This window comes from Mesoplodon densirostris, chromosome 14 (assembly GCF_025265405.1).
Source record: "Mesoplodon densirostris isolate mMesDen1 chromosome 14, mMesDen1 primary haplotype, whole genome shotgun sequence".
Taxonomy (NCBI): Eukaryota; Metazoa; Chordata; class Mammalia; order Artiodactyla; family Ziphiidae; genus Mesoplodon; species Mesoplodon densirostris.
In genome coordinates, this window is record NC_082674.1 from 19,055,028 (window position 1) to 19,072,590 (window position 17,563).

At 44.7% G+C, this 17,563-nt stretch overlaps 2 protein-coding genes across 8 annotated transcripts in view; one reads left to right on the forward strand and one right to left on the reverse strand.

Moving 5' to 3' along the window:
* The first annotated feature begins 221 nt into the window (after nt 1-221).
* On the forward strand, nt 222-12,321 carry FAM228A (family with sequence similarity 228 member A). The gene is given in 9 exon segments (XM_060116924.1): nt 222-397; nt 2,432-2,500; nt 3,492-3,680; nt 5,621-5,701; nt 7,041-7,128; nt 7,247-7,403; nt 10,289-10,409; nt 10,412-10,435; nt 12,079-12,321. Coding segments are annotated over 9 exon segments (1,062 nt in total). The 5' UTR covers nt 222-307.
* Nucleotides 12,322-14,283: 1,962 nt separating this feature from the next.
* ITSN2 (intersectin 2) overlaps nt 14,284-17,563 on the reverse strand; it is a 165,188-nt gene continuing 161,908 nt past the window's right edge. For all 7 annotated transcript variants that reach the window (XM_060116785.1, XM_060116782.1, XM_060116780.1 and 4 more), the window contains 3 exons: nt 16,230-16,313; nt 15,609-15,782; nt 14,284-15,098 (listed from right to left, as the gene is read on the reverse strand). In XM_060116785.1, the coding sequence (XP_059972768.1) occupies nt 14,941-15,098; nt 15,609-15,782; nt 16,230-16,313 (416 nt within the window). In that variant the 3' untranslated portion in view covers nt 14,284-14,940. The remainder of the gene's footprint in view (nt 15,099-15,608; nt 15,783-16,229; nt 16,314-17,563) is intronic.

The window sequence follows — 17,563 nt, forward strand, 5'->3', positions numbered from 1 at the left end:
CCAGGCCTGCGACCACCTGCGGTGGCCCCTTGGTGGTGGGGCCCAGGGGGGCCCAGCCCCGGGCAGACCCTGAGGCGCTGCCTGATTGGGTCCTTAAGGCCACGGGTCGGGGAGCCTATAATCACCCACTTTTTGAAACAGGTTTAGGGGCCCTGAGGATTTATTTTTTGTTTGTGTTACTTACCGAGTCTACTTAGTGGCAGAGCAAGGATACACTGCTTTCTGAATTCGAAAGGCCTCACTTTTTCAACTGTAATCACCTGTCTCCTCAATTTACTCTTTCTTCCTTTTGGGGATTCTGTTATTTATGGCTGCCACGAAAATGTCCAACTATGATAAACATTTTGGGCCAGAACAATTAAAGTGGCCAGAACCAGAGTCAGTTGCTTTGATGGAGGTACAATAATGTGGCATTTGGGGGCCACCTTTGGGTGGTGGGACATAAATCCCTTGATACTAGGATCTATTGTGTCTTAATCACAGTTGTTTTCCCCAGAACTAGAAGAGCGCCTGACATAGACATGGCTCTCAAAGAATTTGCCGAATGGGAATGGCCAGGGATCGCATTTGGCCCAGGGTGGTTGTAGTGTTTCCCGTGGTCACCGCAGCGTCAGGACAGCAACAGGGCGGGCTGTGGGTAAACAGCAGTCCCTGAGCTGCCCTGCGGGAGAGGTGGGGGAAGCCAGGTCTGGGCTTGCCAGTTAATTCTTGATACTCCAGGGTCTGGTAAAGCAATGATTTTCTCATAAAGTTTAATTATTTTATAGAGAGAAGCTCTTGGATCTTTCTTCTATTTTACCCCTTTTACTGTGGTGGCAGTAAGAGTGGTGAGAGAATGTGTGTGTGCGCGCGTGCGTGTGTGTGTGCGCACGCACACAGAAAGATGGATTTCAAAAGTGCTGCTGAAATCATTAACATCTTCCTTATATTTTCTGACAAAATCACCAAGAAGGAGCTATCAAAAACTATTTCCTTAAACGAAGAAAAGGTGGTTCAAAAATCTGACATACAACCAATAGTGTGTATAACATTTGCTAATAATGTTAATAGGATGGCTAAAAAATGTGATTTCTCAAGATGATTGTCAGTGTATGTTTCTACTTCAGGTAAATAGATTTATTCTAAATTTGTGTTGTATTAGGGGAAAACATTTAATTGTTTTACATGATTTTTCAATTTCCATCTTAAGTGTAAGAAGGCTTTATTTTAAAGCGAGAGTCTGTTTGTTTATATTATCAAGAGGGTTGTATTTTGGAGAAGACCCTAGTTAGCTGTCTGAATATCATTTTAGATTTCATGTGAAGCTGTTAAATATACCAGTAAAAATACAACTCTCCGTTTTGAGATTTCTCTTATTCACAGATTTGGTATTTGAGTTTGAGGTTTAGTTTATTTTGATGCACTCGTTGTGGCAGAACTGAAAGATGAGCCAGAGATTGAATAACATAGTTTTAAGAACCTGTATCACTTTACACTAGATAATTCTTTTAGGTAACAGAATTTCTCTTCCAGATGCTGAATTTTTATTGCCTTTCCACTTGTCCCTACTTAGTTCTATGAAAGTAAAAGCTGGAAGATCAGTTCATAGTGATCCAAATGAAAAGCCCTAAAGTAAGGATTTAAGTGCATCAGCTTTACCCAAGCTCATAATGGAAACAGCAAGTCCCTAGCTGTAAGACCATCTTGGTCCTCAGCCAGGAGTTCCCAGCTAATTGGCTCTGGACCCGTTGAACTAAATCAAACTTTTGTAGTTTTGACTTATAAATAGGTTTTAACTTATAAAGAGACCTAGCAGAAGTCAGGAAACTTCAAGGGCCTTTGAAACACACCTACAGACTGCCTATAAAGAGGCTTCATTTTATAGAGGATCCCTTTAATTAGTAAGCTTTCTTGGTACTTTAAAAATAATGGTGTGGGCTTCCGTGGTGGCGCAGTGGTTGAGAGTCCGCCTGCCGATGCAGGGGACACGGGTTCGTGCCCCTATCCCGGAGGATCCCACGTGCCGCGGAGCGGCTGGGCCCGCGGGCCATGGCCGCGGAGCCTGTGTGTCCGGAGCCTGTGCTCCGCAACGGGGGAGGCCACAGCAGTGAGAGGCCCGCGTACAGCAAAAAAAAAAAAAAATAAATAAAAAAAATAAAAAAATAAAAATAATGGTGTGATGTAAGGGATTTGATTCAAAATAATCTGGGTGGGGGGCAGGGGAGTGAGTAGGCATTTGGATGAAATAAGATCGACTCTGAGTTGATCATTGTTGAACCTGGGTGATGGGTTCATGGAGAATTGTGTTTGAAAATTTCCGTAATAAAAAGTTACAAAATATGTTTTGAGGTACAGATGTTAGATTTACACTCAAAACTATTGGTAAAATACACTGTATTTTGTCACTGGTTTGTTTCTTCAGAATCTAAACGCTAATATTCTGTAATTTTAGGCATTGGCTAGAGAAGACATTGATGAAGCTGTGTACATGATATTATTTAGAAAAAATTATGTTGCGAAGGTAAGAGTTGGCTACAGAGAGTGGATTCCAAGTGTGTTCTAGGTAAGCAAGAGTGATACAGAGCAGTGTGGCCAAGAGGATGTTACCATGTCAGAGAGATTCATTTTTCTGGGAGAATGAACCTCCTCTAAATCACCCATTCATACTACATAGATCTGAGATTGTGCCATCTCCTTGCAGAATCACTAAGAGGTTGGGAGTCCCAGATCTATCCTTAAGGGATCTGAGAGATTGTTCTAACTGCTCCCCGTCTTTGTCCTGATACTGAGTAGAAATTCTTCCTAAAATTTACCTCTCTCTATATGTTCCCACATCACAGTGGGAATATGTAAAGCCATGAGAGATGAATTAGTATTTAAGGATAATGACCAATCAGTACTGATCGTCACTATGGAATTAATAAATTTAAGGAGGTTTTCATCTCAATGAGAGGGATTGGAATTTGGTGTATAATACGTTAACATTTGTACTGTGACTTATAATTTATAAAGGAAATTTACATATATTCTGATTTGAGCATCAAAAGAGGTAGGTGGGTTTACCCTCCTTTATAAAAGAGTCAGAGAGAGGTGCTGACGCAAGTCTAGTGCTCTTTTTCTTCTACCACTTTTATCACAGTCTTTACTGATGATGAAGGCTGGAGACATGGAATGGTGACCAGGGAATGCTTTGAATTCTTAAAAAGAAGCAGGAGTTTTCTGAGTTAGGAGTGGTTTGGATGTGGTTTAATCTGGAGGCACAGTTGTGGTGTAGAACTGTTCGTGGGTTCTTTTTTTTTTTTGTTCATGGGTTCTTTCTGCTCTGTGCTCTCAGGTTCTCTTTCTGAAATTTATACTGTTCTTCACATATCTTATTCTATGACTTTGCAGCCTGAATGTGCTGAGAGCTTCGGAGTGGGAACAAGTGTCCCCCCCCCCCACCGCTTATTCAAATGAAAATAAATGGAAAACTTCTTAATAATTTGTTTTCCTTGTTTGTATCACTTCCTTAGAGATTGGATACGTATTTTCAGCATCTGGATGTTTTTAAGGAAAGAAGAAAAGAGTTGTTACATAAAAAATGGACTGAAAATGTTGCAAAGCCTCTTCAGAGAATTCTGGAAAAAGTAATTTCATATAAAGGGTTGGAAAAAACAAAACAAGAGAATTCTGAATATTTTTTAAAGCACACAAATAAAACGGTATGAGAATTTTTTTTTTTGGCAGCTTTAGAATCACTGGAACATGGGGTTTTTATTTTTATTTATTTTATTTATTTATTTTGGCCATGCCACGAGACATGTAGTATGTGGGATCTTAGTTTCCCAGCTAGGGATGGAACCCGTGCCCCCTGCAGTGGAAGTGCGGAGTCTTCACCACTGGACCACCAGGGAAATCCCATGAGAGTTTTTTTTTTAATGAAGCATTATTTGAAAAGTTGGGTCAGCATTTTTATTTATACAAAGAGTCTCAAATTTATTTTTGTATCTAAGATGAAATCATGGAACTATAATACAACCTACTGCATTTTTAAACCTGAAATTCCAGGTAGAGGGAATAGAAGTGTTGATTTGGAACTAGATTTATCAGGAATGATTTTAGGTAAATGTTAATAGAGTAACAGTGGCTTAAACCATAAGAACATTTATTGGTTAATAAGAAATAGAGGGATAGGTGGTCTCATGGTGGGTTCTGGCGGCATAACAATGTCATTCATTAATTATCCAGGTTTTTTCCTGTTGTTCTGCTATCCTGAATATTTTCAGTTTATGCCCGTCACCCTCACATTTGAAAGCACATTTGGTTGCTTACAGCTCCAGGTGTTAGGTCTGTGTTCAAGGCAGGAAGAAAGGGTGAGAAATGATGCCAGGGGGTCCTTTTCTTACACCTCATCTCATCCTTTGATCAGGAAGCAAAAAGAGTCCCCAGAAGCTCCTAGCAGATTTCCCCTCAGGTCTCATTGGCCATAACTGGGTCACACCCCAAGTCCTAGCTAAAAGCAGAGCCAGGAAAGAGTGTGTGCCTTTCCAATCTCTCTAATAGGTTGTGGGCAAAGGAGAAGCGGTTTCCATGGCTGTTGAGTTAGACAACCATTAGGTGAAGGGATCACCAGTTTATACCCTCTGTTACTCAGTTTGGTTTTACAAAACAAGAACAAAATTTTGGCTTCTTCTATGGAAGATTTTTCTATTTTAACTTTGAGATCAGGACCCTCTTTTGACATTAAGGCCCACCTAAATTTCCAGGTATTTAGCAGAGATCTAGAGTAGTTTGACTGGAATGTTAGAGCATTTAGGTATATTTACTGAGCAAAATTTCTGGATGTGTATGTTAACTACTTCCCTAAATGCCCTAAGAGACAGAGCTCAAGGTTGAATCCAGGTCACTTTGAAACCAAAGTGCAACGTCTTACAAGTATGCCCAGAAGTGTGGTCACACAAGTGTAGGATGGGGAAGCCATGCCTTAGAAAAGCCATGTGTTGAAGTCCAAGTGATTTAAAATGACAGTAAATTCAATGTGAGTCAGCCATGTGAGCTGGCTTCCAAGAAACCATCTGAGCTCTTAGGCTGTATTGAGAGGCGGTGCTTCAAATGGGAAGCATCAGGCCCAACCTGTCCACCTGGGGATAGTCACCAGTTACAGAACCTTTAGAAGAGGGTGGAGCTGGACAACACTTCACAGGAGGAGAAGTGGAAGGAAATACAGCATATTTAGCCCAAGGCAGAGATGATACAAGGGGAAGTGAAACCTTTAAGTACATATTGTAAAAGGCTGACATGTGGATGAAGAGTAGTTGTGTTTTGTGTTGCTTCACGGGGAGAACTGGCAGTGACAAGGCAGACTTCAGCTCTGTTTTAAGGACAAGCTTTCTGGTGGTTAGAATGACCAAGAGAGTACCTGCCTAATGGAGCAGAAGGTTCTCAAACAAGGCTAGTGGACGACTTGAGACTAAAGCTGGATGATTACTTCTCCCAGAAGGTGGTAGACTCTCACTGCAATCTCAATTACTTCTGAGGTTTCTTCCAACCCTTTGAATCTATGATTTTATATAAGAAATGGAATAAAGTATTTGGCTTTTTTGAATCTTGCAAAAACATGTTTAAATGCAATGCTTTGCTCTTAAGTGTATTTTTTTTAAAGGAAATTATATTTGGAGACTTCTATGATCCTGAAGTATACAATCCTTTTTATATGACAAAAAAGGACTCAAATTATGGAAAGGTAAGTAAGTTTCTTACGTTTACCTATTTATTCTTAGAAGCTCTGGGGTTGGGGAAAACCTGGTCATTTTAGAGGTCTCAGTTATTCTGCATTCATTTAAAAAAAATTCACAAAAGCATTTCCTCTGAGTTTTAGATTAGGAACTCAAAGTAATTTCGACTACTTGGGAATTGACATCGTGAAAAAGGCACTTGCGTGTGTGTGATAATTCGTCCATTCATTCATTCATCCATCCACTCACATTCAGCAAACTGGAAGCCCAGGAGGTAGGGGAAGATAAGTGGACAGTGAGTGTGATGAGAGTGTCATAGAACCAGCGCAGGGAGAGCTCCTTTCTGGGGGAGGTGAAAGGAGGGATGCAAGAAAGGCCACCCAGGGAGCCAGTAGTTGAACTTGTAATGAGTCTCTTCACATTTTAAACCGACAATGTAGGCGTTAAAGTTTTGAGATGTAGGTTTCAGGTTTTTTACTCCTGTGTAGCAAAAGTGACCATCTGATAATAACTATTCATTAAAAAAATGTGTGTGGCTCTGAAGAGAAAAGTGGTTTATTTTGCTTCTCCCGAAAACCAAGGCAGATCATGGTTGTGAAGATAGGAAGGTTCTTTTGGCTCTGGGGGACTCACTGTATTGTGTTGGGCAATCATTATGCTGTCTCCTCATTCAGTGGATGTTGTCCTTGCAAATAGCATTGGGTCAAGGTCAAGTGTGTGGGGAAGTAAACAAGGGGAAATAGTCCCTCTGTCTAAAGCCTATACTTAGGATGGGGGAGGAGAAAATCACCTTCCTCCACGACCTCTGTAGCTGGTCCCTGACCCTCAGCACACTGATGTTCGCCTGCCCCGCGGTTCTCACGGGCCCTTAGAGACCAGTGGTCAGCCCCCAAGGGGGCGCTCTTCCTCCCAAGCCGGCTTAGGGCTCTGCCTTGTGCTCCTAAAGCACCCGAGCTGATGCCTCTCAGGACAAGGTGGTCGTTGTCTATGACTTGTCTGTTCTAGACTGAGAGATCCCCAAGGACAGGACCTTGCTGGGATGCAGCACGCGGTGGCATTAACAGATATTTGTTGACTGATGCAGTGATACTGTAGAACTCTGAACAGGAGTATGTGTCTTCTCTTTGGGTGGCCCTTGCTCCATTCAGCCACTTAAGGCTCAGTGAAATACCCTAGTGTGAGGCAGGTGGCATTTACGCTTCCCTTGCTCTGTATGTATGACATTATTCCTGGGTCCTTATTCTCAACCGAGTTGGTATAGAGTAAGGCCACACTCGAATGCTCAGACAGATTTAAAATGCTTAATACAAACTGTACTTGGATCCTCAAAGAGTCATTTTCTCGCAGGTTATGGTCCCACCGTTCTGTGATCCTCTGTTTAGAAGACAGCAAGAGTTGGATGAAGAGCGGAGGGCTGTTTTTCAGTATAAGACGGGTACTTTGTGATCATGGGGCTTTGTCTTTAGAGACTTCAATTGTCAAGTGATTTCCTACCCCAAGAGTGACTGGAGTTGACTTTAAGAGTGTTGATTTAGATTTTTATCTTCCTGTAGGAAAACGATGTACCTTAAAAGAATTTAAAGAACTAGAGAAGGCCAGGCAGTATGCCAGATTGCCCCAGCTGACTTTCAGTCTCCACAGAGTGGTTCCAAAAGAGCAGCCCAAAGCTTCTGCAAGGCCTGTGGGAAGCAAAACTCGTAGCAAATGCAGGTAAAGGTCTTTTTGCTGTGTCTATAGTTTTGCCTTTTACAGAATGTCATATAGTTGGAATCACACAGTATGTAGCCTTTTCAAGATTTTACTTTCATTCTTAAAGGCTGTTCTCACAGGATTAAGAATGTTAGGTTGGCAGATATTTTCTTTCAACACATATTATATCCCCCTGTCTTTTGCTCTTTCAATTGCCCATCCTACTGTTGTTCCTTTGAAGATAATTATCTTTTTCTCTGGACGCCTTTAAGATTTTCTTGTTGTCTTTGATTTTAGTAGTTTTCCATGATGTCTCTAGATGTGGATTTCTTTTTATTTATCCTACTCAGGATTCATGGGTCTTTTTGTATCTGTAAAGTGATATCTTCAGTCAGTTCTGGGAAGTTCTCATTCATTTTCTCTTTGATTGTTACCTCTGCCATATTCTCTCTCTACTTTCTTTCTGGTACTCCAGTTAAACATATTTTAGATTTTCTCATTGTACTCACTGTCTCTTACCCTTTCTTGTGTATTTCCCATCCTTTTTGTTGCCCCATATTTGATACTAGGTATTTTTACTAATTATCTCTTCAGTTGTGTCTAATAATCTGTTGTTAAACCCACCCACTGAGTTCTTATTTTCAATTGTTTTATTTTTATAGTTCTAGCATTTTATTTGGTTCTTTTTCAGATGGGTTTTGGGGAAGGCTGTCTATACTCAGGGCCTGGGGGGACCTATTTCAAGTGCCCTGGCTTGACTCCCCCCTCCCCAGGGGGGGGTGGTGTTCAGAACAAGGTTGACTACTCACTTTCCAGGACAGCACCAGGCCTGGGAGGACCCACCAGAGGTATGCCGGGGGCATGGAGGAGTCAGTCCCTGCTACCTGATGTTGGCCAAAGCTCCCAGGGGACAAAGTAGCCAGAGATTGCCAGCTCATTCTGGAAGGGCTCTTTCCTCTCTGGAATTTGTTTACACTGCTGTCCAAAGACTTTAAAATATGAATTTTGTGGGGCCGGGAGGAGGTGAATTCTTTTTATTTTTCTCTAGTTTTTGCAGCAGGAGTGTCAGTCTGTGCAGACTTATAAATTCTACAAAAAAAAAAAAAAAAGAGAGAGAAAGAAAGAAAAAGAACAAAAAGAAAAAGTCCTGTTGTGTTTTCTTGGTGTTTCCTTTTTATCCCCCATCCTGAGTTCTGCTGGAATGAACAACACTACTTTGTTTTCTTGTGATTTGGAAGTTTTATGTTCTATTTCTGGTTTCATGGTTTCTTTATCAGTTTTAACAAATATTTTTATTTAAATGTCAATAATTATATAACTCCCCATCCCCTAGCAAGACAAAGACTTTATATTGCTTTATTTCCTCATCTCCCTTCTCTGGCTCCTCAGCCTTTGTAGATGGTCATAGCTCCTTAACTGGCATTCTGCCCTTGGGTCTGTCTCTTCTGATGGACTCTCTACCTCTGCATCTTTTTGAAGTGATCAACCCTCCCCAACAGAAAACCCTTCAGTAGCTTCCCATAACCCTTCCAATAATGTCCAGACTCAACATAGCACATAAGGTGCCCTCTGAGCCCTGCCACCTTTTCTGGCTTCTTCTAAAAAATCCCCACTCCCTAAAGAAAAGAAATATACTAAAGCACAGAAATATCTGGGTCAAGTCAGCACTTGAGAGGATTATCACACGGTGATGTACCTCTGCTCCCCCATTTGCCTCTTGCCTCTGCAGCAAGCCCCTTGAGGGCAGGGGCTGCTCACTTACCTTGGTGCTCCCAGCACTTAGCTGGAACATTGTAGATGATGAGTAAATGCTTGTGGGAGGAATGAATGAATGAATGAAGAAAGGAAGGAAGGAAGGAACGGAGGAATGAAGGAGGAGGTGATTTCTCTAGATAGGCCTGGGCTTCCCAGGGCAGGAGAGGAGACAGCCCTGGGAACATTCTGAGAGGACACTCCTGGAGGTGCCTCAGGTGGCTGTTCAATAAAGTAAGAAAAGGACTTAAGAGCAAGGCGGCTATGTTAGAGACAGTTTGAACAAAAAGCAGAGTCCTTCTCAAGTTAAAAAAAAAGGCAAGGGGGCCTGGGTTTGTTAGGAAGCCACAGTCAGTGTCTCCATCTGTTCAGGCTGCTATAACAGGATACGAGACTGGGTGGCTTATAAATGACAGAAATATATTTCTCTCAGTTGCGGAGGCGGGGAAGTCCAAGATCAAGGTGCCGGCAGATTCAGTGTCTGGTAAGGACCTGCTTTCTGGTTCACACTGTGGAGGGAGTGAGGGAACTCTCTTAGGCCTGTTTTATAAGGTCACTAATCCCATTTATGAGGTCTCTGCCCTCATGACCTAATCACCTCCCAAATGCCTCACCTCCTAATAACATCACACTGGGGGTTGTGTTTCAACATCTGAATTTTGGGGGGACACAAACATTCAGACCATAGCAGTCAGGAAGATAGCCAGGCCACTTGAGGGACCACGAGGCCAGTCCTTTCCTCTTTGGGACTATGTGGCATTCATCATAGCTTCTCTTTGTGAACCTGCTTCCTTTCTCTTTCTCTGCTTTCTCGTGCATGTCCTGGAAAATGGATGCCCTCGTCCTGCCTTTCTGGTCTGAGCCCTCTAAGGCTGCCTGGAGCCCCTCTGTCCCAATTACAACTCTAGGGACTGAGGCTCTGGGTCAGGTGCCTCAGCCACAGCCTGAGAAGGTCACATGACTTACTGCCTAAGAGTGGCATCAGCAGAGGTGTGGGTGGGGCAGACTGATTGACGGCCACCAAGTGATGTTTTCTCAGTCTCTTTTTCATAACGTGAGTATCGAGTTCATTAACTTAATTTTCAGACAGTTATTGAATGGTACAATTCTGTTTATACTGAGTTAAGATAAATTTTTTCTACTTTTCTTCGCAGTCCTGAAAAGCTTGTCTGTGCAGAAGAGAAATATCCGCCTGATAAAGAGAAAACGACTAGTGACCTAAGTCAGACTGTTTTTGAAAGGCAGTTTTATTCCTCGAAGCTTGGCCAGGAGAGTATAAAAAGCATGAAAAGAAGAGTCTGGTGAGCAGAGATCTGGGGGGAACAGGGCTCGGGTGGCAGAGTTGTATAACATCCGACCGCTAGCAAGCGGAGTCCAGAATCCATTGACAAATCCCTTCCTCTCAGACAGACTCCGAGGGCAGAACAGGCAGTAGTAGCCAAAGAAGGGAGTGAGACGGAGGCAGAGGGAGGATTTATTTCACGCAGAAGAAGTGGGGTCTCTTCTGGGCTCAGTACCGCTGCGTGGACAGGCACCCTTTAGCAGGAGAGCCTTGGGTGAAGACACTCAGAAAGGAGATTGTGGGACCCCGGACCCCACTTCTGGGGGACAGATTGTGCCCTTCATAAGGTGAGGGAAAACCTGGCCAGAAGGGATCTTCCCTCTAAGATATCCTCAGCTCTTTTTTTCTGAGTTTTTGCTCTGCTGCCATTTTCCTACCATTTACTGCTTATTACATCCAAATCAGACCAAAAATTTTGTTCTCCATAGTTTGGTCACAATAGGTGGGAATCTTTTGAAATGAAATTTATACTAAAATTTATACTAAAAAAAATTAGGGCAAAATCATAGTTTATATATATGAAAGGCCTTTCCGTGCAGGAAAGTTCCACGCACAGATTCCCCACCCAGAGCTCACACCCCGGTTGGCACAGCTAGCAGCTCACGGTCTAGTTCCCCCTCCATTCTCTCTTCCACATCCTGTACCCTGAAGCCTGAGGGTTAGGACGCTTCCAGGGAAGGCTTCGAGCACTTGGTAGGTAGTGGGTTCCTGCCGTTCTGAGTGAACCGTAGAGTTTTGCGTCTCTCACTCACCAGCCTGGCTCCTTCCCTCCACCACACACAAAGCGTGAGGGGCTGTCCTTTTCTTTAGCTTGAAAACCTTGTTAGATAGGTATTTTGTGACCCAACTCCTACCCAATCCCGTTGTTCTCCTGTCTGTCCCAAGAGAAACGGATGCCTCTTATGTGCTAAGTTACCGCTGAGCGTAATTCTGAGAGCACGGGGAGCCAGCCCCTCAGTCAGGTTTGAACGTGACTGTGGTCAGCCAGGCCCTTATGGTAGGGCAGCCTAACTGTTGCTCCCAAGAGATCAAAAAGTGGAGTGTGGGTTACGTACACTGGAAGTTTATTTTTTGCTCCTACAGCCGGTGGGCCAGCAGGTTGGCAGGCCGTCCCTCTTTCATGCAGTCTTTCGGGCACCTGGCTGTAGGAACATTTCTCATCTCCAGCACCTGGCTGCCAAGCTTGCCCCAGGAACTCATTCCTGTCAACCTGAAAAGGGAAGAGGTCATGGAGGAGGTCTGCCCTGGGGGTGTAGGTGGGCCCCCAAGACCAAGTCACAAGGCGGCTCCTAACTGCAGGGGGCAGTGGGTGCTGGGAAGAGTAGTCCCTGCTGCTCAGAGCACAATGGCAGGGAGAGCTGGCATCTCATGGACAGCTGGTCATCTCCGCCACACCACAGAAGGTCAGTGTTGTGTGGAGTCCAGAGACACGGGAAGCCCTGTCTGAGAGGTGCAGACCCCAGACAGAGTGAGGGTAAGGTGAGGGGAGGGCTGGCTGGGAAGCAGCCTGGAAGATGAGTGTCAGTTGGAATCAGCCGGGAAGTTCCTCCCTGTCCCGTGAGCCCCTCTTCCCCACCCTACACTCAGCTCTTCTGTCAATAGGTTTTAGGAACCAGACGGCACAGACCCAGATCCTGGGTGGCTGGGGAAGGCCAGCAGAGGCGGAGGTCACAGCCCGTGGAGAGAAGAGTGATGACAGCAGAGGTCCTGGGGCGGCACCTGGCTGCCCCCGGAACTGTGCCCCATGAGGGGCCGTTTGCTGACCTTTACTTTGCAGTGTCTCTACAACAGTTAAAACGCTGCCAACATTTTTTCTCTCCAGAAGTGGAAAAACAGAAGAAATAGAAAGTAGAAGATCAGTTTGCTTTGCTCAGTGCAACTCAGCCTGACCAGCCAGCCTTTGCCTAAATTGAGGAGTATCCAAACAGTAAGTTAATGTTTATTGAGCTCTCCTTGTGAATCAGGAACTGTGTGAGGTACTGTGTGTTCAATTAAAAAATTTCCCAGCAAGGTAGTATTATCACCTCCCATTACACAAAGCTCAGAGGTTTGCTAACTCGCTCCCGGTCAGCTGCACGGTTTGAAAGTGGCGGTGTTCTCTATCCCACGTCCAGTCCCTCTGGTGCCAAAGCACATGGTCATTCACCAGGGCACTTGATCTCCTCGAAGCCACTCAGACTTTGTGATGTTAGACTGCTCAGAATTTGGGTCCCTTTTCAGAGGGTGGAGCTGTCCCGCTTGCCCGCCTGGGCACCCTGATCCTGAAGAGCACAGGAGGGGCTTGCTGGGCCCTCCTCCAGCCTCTCAGTCCTTCCCCCGGAGGGGTAGGTAGTGCAAGGTAGTCCCTTCCTCGCCCTTCAGAAAATCAGGCTCCCGTTTCTGTCAGGAGAGCATGTGATGTCTTCAGGAGCAGTGCCGTGTTCCTCCATCAAAGGGGGTGACTGGAGTTGCTGGAAGTACTGCCGTTAACTGTCCTCTGTAACTTCATAGTTGTCTGACTCACCTCTTGCAGGCTCCTCTGTCCTAAGCCCCACAAGAACGCTAACATATCTAGACATGGAGACATGGCACTAGCCACAGTTCATCCCAGTGAGGAAGTCCCACAGTCCCAGGAAAGGATTATCCAATAGCTATGGTCACAGGTAACCCCAGGACTGGTTTTAAGCCTGCCTGACCCATCAGTGGCAGCTGTATGCTTTGAAAGTCAGCGGGTCAGAGGCAGACTTGTGAACATCAGCCCACACCTGCCTCCATAACCAACACAGCTCAAGTCTCAGAACCCTGTAGAAGATCAGCAGTTTGCTTTGCTCAGTGCGGCTGAGCCTGAGCAGCCAGACTTTTCCTAAATTGAGCAACATTCTTAATTGTCTGGGTTCAGATATTGAGTGTCTCTTCCTTTGACACTGGGGTGTATTTCTTTTAGGTCTGTGTTTTAGCCCATCAGTGCCCAGGATCAATACCTGGAATGATGGATTTTTTTTCCTTGAATATTCTGAATTGTTTTCCAGTTTTTCTTTGTCCAGTGATTATGTTTAGGCAGAAACAGGGGCTGTGGTGGGGGGACATGTGAATCCTTCCTTATAGCTGCTAGAGGATACCTGCTCCCTGAGAAATCAGGGCTTCTGCAGCCTGTGTGATTCCTTCCAAAAGGCAGATCTTTTCCCAGTTGTACTCATTAACCCAGGGATTTAGTGTGTAAGAAAGACCTTATTTTTATCAGTGTTCAAGACAGAGTTCACATTTCAAAGTCCAGAGGCTGAGTAAACAGCTCTGACAGGTGTGGATGTGTCTCTGACAGCATGGGGGCAGGGGAGGGAGACAGGTGCTTCTGGAGCTGGAGGGGCTGAGGGACCTGCTGATGATCTTTAATATTTGTGCATTTTCTTCACGGCTAAGTTACCCCTGAGGTGTCTACTCAGCTAGGCAAACAGAGGCACTCAAAAGGGAACACTCTAGCTCCCACAGAGTTCATCCATTTTAGCCATCAAAGAAACCAAGCCCCAGAAACAGTAGGTAAAGTGACCAGAGTCACAGAGCAAGTCAATGGCAGTCAAGATGAGGCTCTGGGGTCTCCTGACTGACTACTCCCCCCGCCACATTCTGTCCTTGGTGTTTCTCACCGTTGCAGAAAGGAGATTTGGATTCATTACAAGCAGCCCCTGAAATTACCTTTTAAAAGCCTTTCACATAGAAAGTAAATCAGTCAGGCTTTGAAGTTACATTCATAAACTTATATTTTTATTCTCTTTCTGTACATATTGGCAATGATAAAGCTTAAAGATGCATGTCCTATGACATGCAAAAACAAGGAATTTACATAAATAATTTATACTTCAGAAAATTAATGTTGAAAAATATTTTCCGCATCAGAGTTCACAGTATTTAAAATAAATCAAGCTTTCCCCCTTAGATTTCAAACTATATTGTCTCAGCAGAGAATGATAAAATCTATTCAGGAATAAACTGATCAAGTTTCTGTTTTTATTCAGTGCACAAGTGGACACCATTTCCGTCATCAGGCTGTTCCCACGCTGAGGCTGCAGCATTTCTTCCCAGTCCTTCACCCCCTGAGTGGCTGTGACCCAGCAGAGGTCACGTGGGGTGCAGTGGTTACAGCGTCACCCAAACCACCCACAGTGGACACATTCAACCAAGTGGTAACGTCTGGTGGTCTGATGCCTCATTTCCACATAATACTTTTTATAGCCCTGAAAATGGAAATCCTGGCATCTAAACACAGCCGAACATGTTAACACTAATACAAGGCACTGTGCTATGGGGTTTGGTTTATTTATAGGGAAGGTCATGTTTGCATAGATTGCTAGCGATTTTAGTGTGCAATAAAATAGAGGCCCCAGCACGCGTGGCCTTGTGATGGATGAAGCAGCGGGACGCTCCGCCAGCTCAGGGGCAGCACCGGCTATCTTCTCCAGCCCCAGCCTAGTGGGCGGATCCCTAAGGCCCCTACAGGACAGTTTTTTGCTCAAAAAGCTGCAGGTCAAAGCGGACCCAGACCTCCCCAGTGGGGACCTCATGCAGCAGCAGTCGGCGGGTTGTAGGGCCTTTGCTTTCCTGTTCTGTTCGAATTTTTGCCACTGGAACTTCAGTGCGACCCAGGAAATCTGGTGAATAGACAAGTGAGAGTCAAAAGTCTTCTTTAAAAAACTGTTAAAAAACTATCACAGAAGGAGCGTCTGAAACAGGATTCATAAAACTTTCAAATTCAAAACAAGTAACTTTTGGTTAATGGCTGTTGGATACTGTGAATGGATGGATGCATGCAGAACAAGGGATTTGTGTGAGGGAAACTCAAACTGCTGGGAATCCAAGCCTCTTTGGTCGGGGAATGGCTCACCCATTCGGTAGGTGCCAGGAGCACAGCGTTTCCATTAGGTAAGCAGGGGTGACTGGGGTCAAAGACCTGAAACACACCTGAGGCCACCCCCACTTTCCCCTGAGAAGGTACCCCACCTGCAGCCACTAAGAGCTGCTGAGGACCATGGCCTGTGTCACTGCCCTTAGGTGTCTTGGGGTGAAAACAAGGCTAAGCACCCTGCTTCCAGACCCCAGATCCTAGAGTATGGGGGAAACTTCATATCCCCGCCCCCACCTCCCCCCGAGTTATACTTTACCATCTGGTGAAAACTGGTCTCTGTCGAACATGGTAAGACACAGCACATCCTGATAAAGATCCTTAATAAAGAACTGGCAGTTAAAATTCCACTTGGGATTTAGTGTGTCCTGAAGGGTTCTGGTGGTGTAGCTCTGGGAGCCCATGCTGATTTCACAGTATGGATTGCTCTTTCCTGAACAAAAACAAACCAATATACATGTGGCATGTGACAACAGGGCCGCCTTTGAGCAGAAGCAGGATCTACACAGATGTTTCTCTATAGACCATGGCCGCAGGGGTCATTGCCTGAGGGTCTGCATCTGCCTTGTGGTCTCTGTTCCCAGTGCTGATGGCATCATAAACCTGGGGAGGGACTGACTGTGGGCTCGAACGCCAGGGCTGCTCCCCAGGAGCATGTGTCAGTGCAGCTTGCTTCCTGCTTTCTCCACTCAGAAGCACTGAGGAAGGAGGCATCGGTATTTATTGGGAAACTAGAGTGATAATAATTTTGATCCAGTAACCATTTTAGTGGCACTGGAAATACTGACTTTTAAAAAGTGTCCCGTTATTCAATGTTCAGAAGAGTCATCAGCAAAGAGCAGGGTAGTTACCACACCAGTTGAATGAAAGAAGCATTTACCATTTGGTTTACAGGCTTTTAGTTCTGTAGCTTCAATGACATGCACCATCAGACGCCCGATGCCTGAAGACTTTTGAGAGCGAGCTACAAAAGAGGAAGACGAGTGATGTGAATTTCTTCTCTGAGAATGTAGACAGCGCAGTGATGACACTAAGCTGTAGATACTCACAGTCCTGTCTTTCTGACCAACCCCAGCACTCCACAGCCTCACGTGCCACTGAACTGGGCCTGGCAGCATCTGGCTGCTCTGTGACTTTGCCCAGGCTGTCGCCTGCTAGGGCACCTCGCCACCATCTCTGCCCATCAGCATCCTACACGTCCTTCAGCATGCAGGTCCAATCTCACCTCCCGGATCCCTTCCCTCCTCTGTGCGTCCCACAGCCTGCTGGGTCTGAACTTCCTGTGCCAGTCCATCCCCTCTGTCAGGAGGGGCCGTGGCAGAGCACAGATTGTTTATTCATCCTAGTATTAACCCCTCAACTGCCTAGCAAGTAGTAATAGTAGTAACCTCATCATACATTATATTCATTCAGCACTTAAAAGCAGCTAACATTTATTGGATACTTACTTTGTGTTAGGCATGTGATCGACTTTTACATAAGTTATAATACTTAAACTGCACATTTACAAGGTAGCTCTTTATAACTGCCATTGTCATGTATGAGAAAACTGAGTCTTAGAAATGACTATAACGTGCTTATGTCACAGAGCTTCTAAACGGCAAGGTCAAAAACATCAGATACCAAAGTCTACTTTCTTTTTTTAGAATTTATTTTTAATTATTATTTTTTTTGTCTGTGCTGCGTGGCATGTGGGATCTTAGTTCCCCAACCAGGGATTGAACCCATGCCCCCTGCAGTGGAAGTGGACTGGACCACCGGGGAAGTCCTCAAAGTCTACTTTCTTAACCACTCACCATAATTCCAATTACATGTAAACACTTTAGCTTATAAACTTAAGACCTTATTCTATTTAAGGAGGCACTCAGAAACACTTTTAATATGGAGAGAAATGAGTTAGTGAACTCAGACTATCTTGGTAACTATAAAGTTAGTTAAGCAGGGTTTGCCCTTAGGGGTTTAAAAACTAACAGAAAAGCTGCTTGGTGAGCTACTGACTTTTCAAAGCTCAGGGCAAGTAGAACCTTCTCTGTGAGAAGTGGCCCACCCCTCCTATGTGCCCACCCGCCCAGCAGGCACTGGCATTCAGTTCCCCTTGAAGGCAGGGCTGGGCCATATTCATTTTGTAGGCCCAGTTAAGCCTAGCACAGGGCCTGGCACAGAGTAAGTAAGAAATGTCTAAAGAATGCAACACATGGAAAGTGCATAACAATA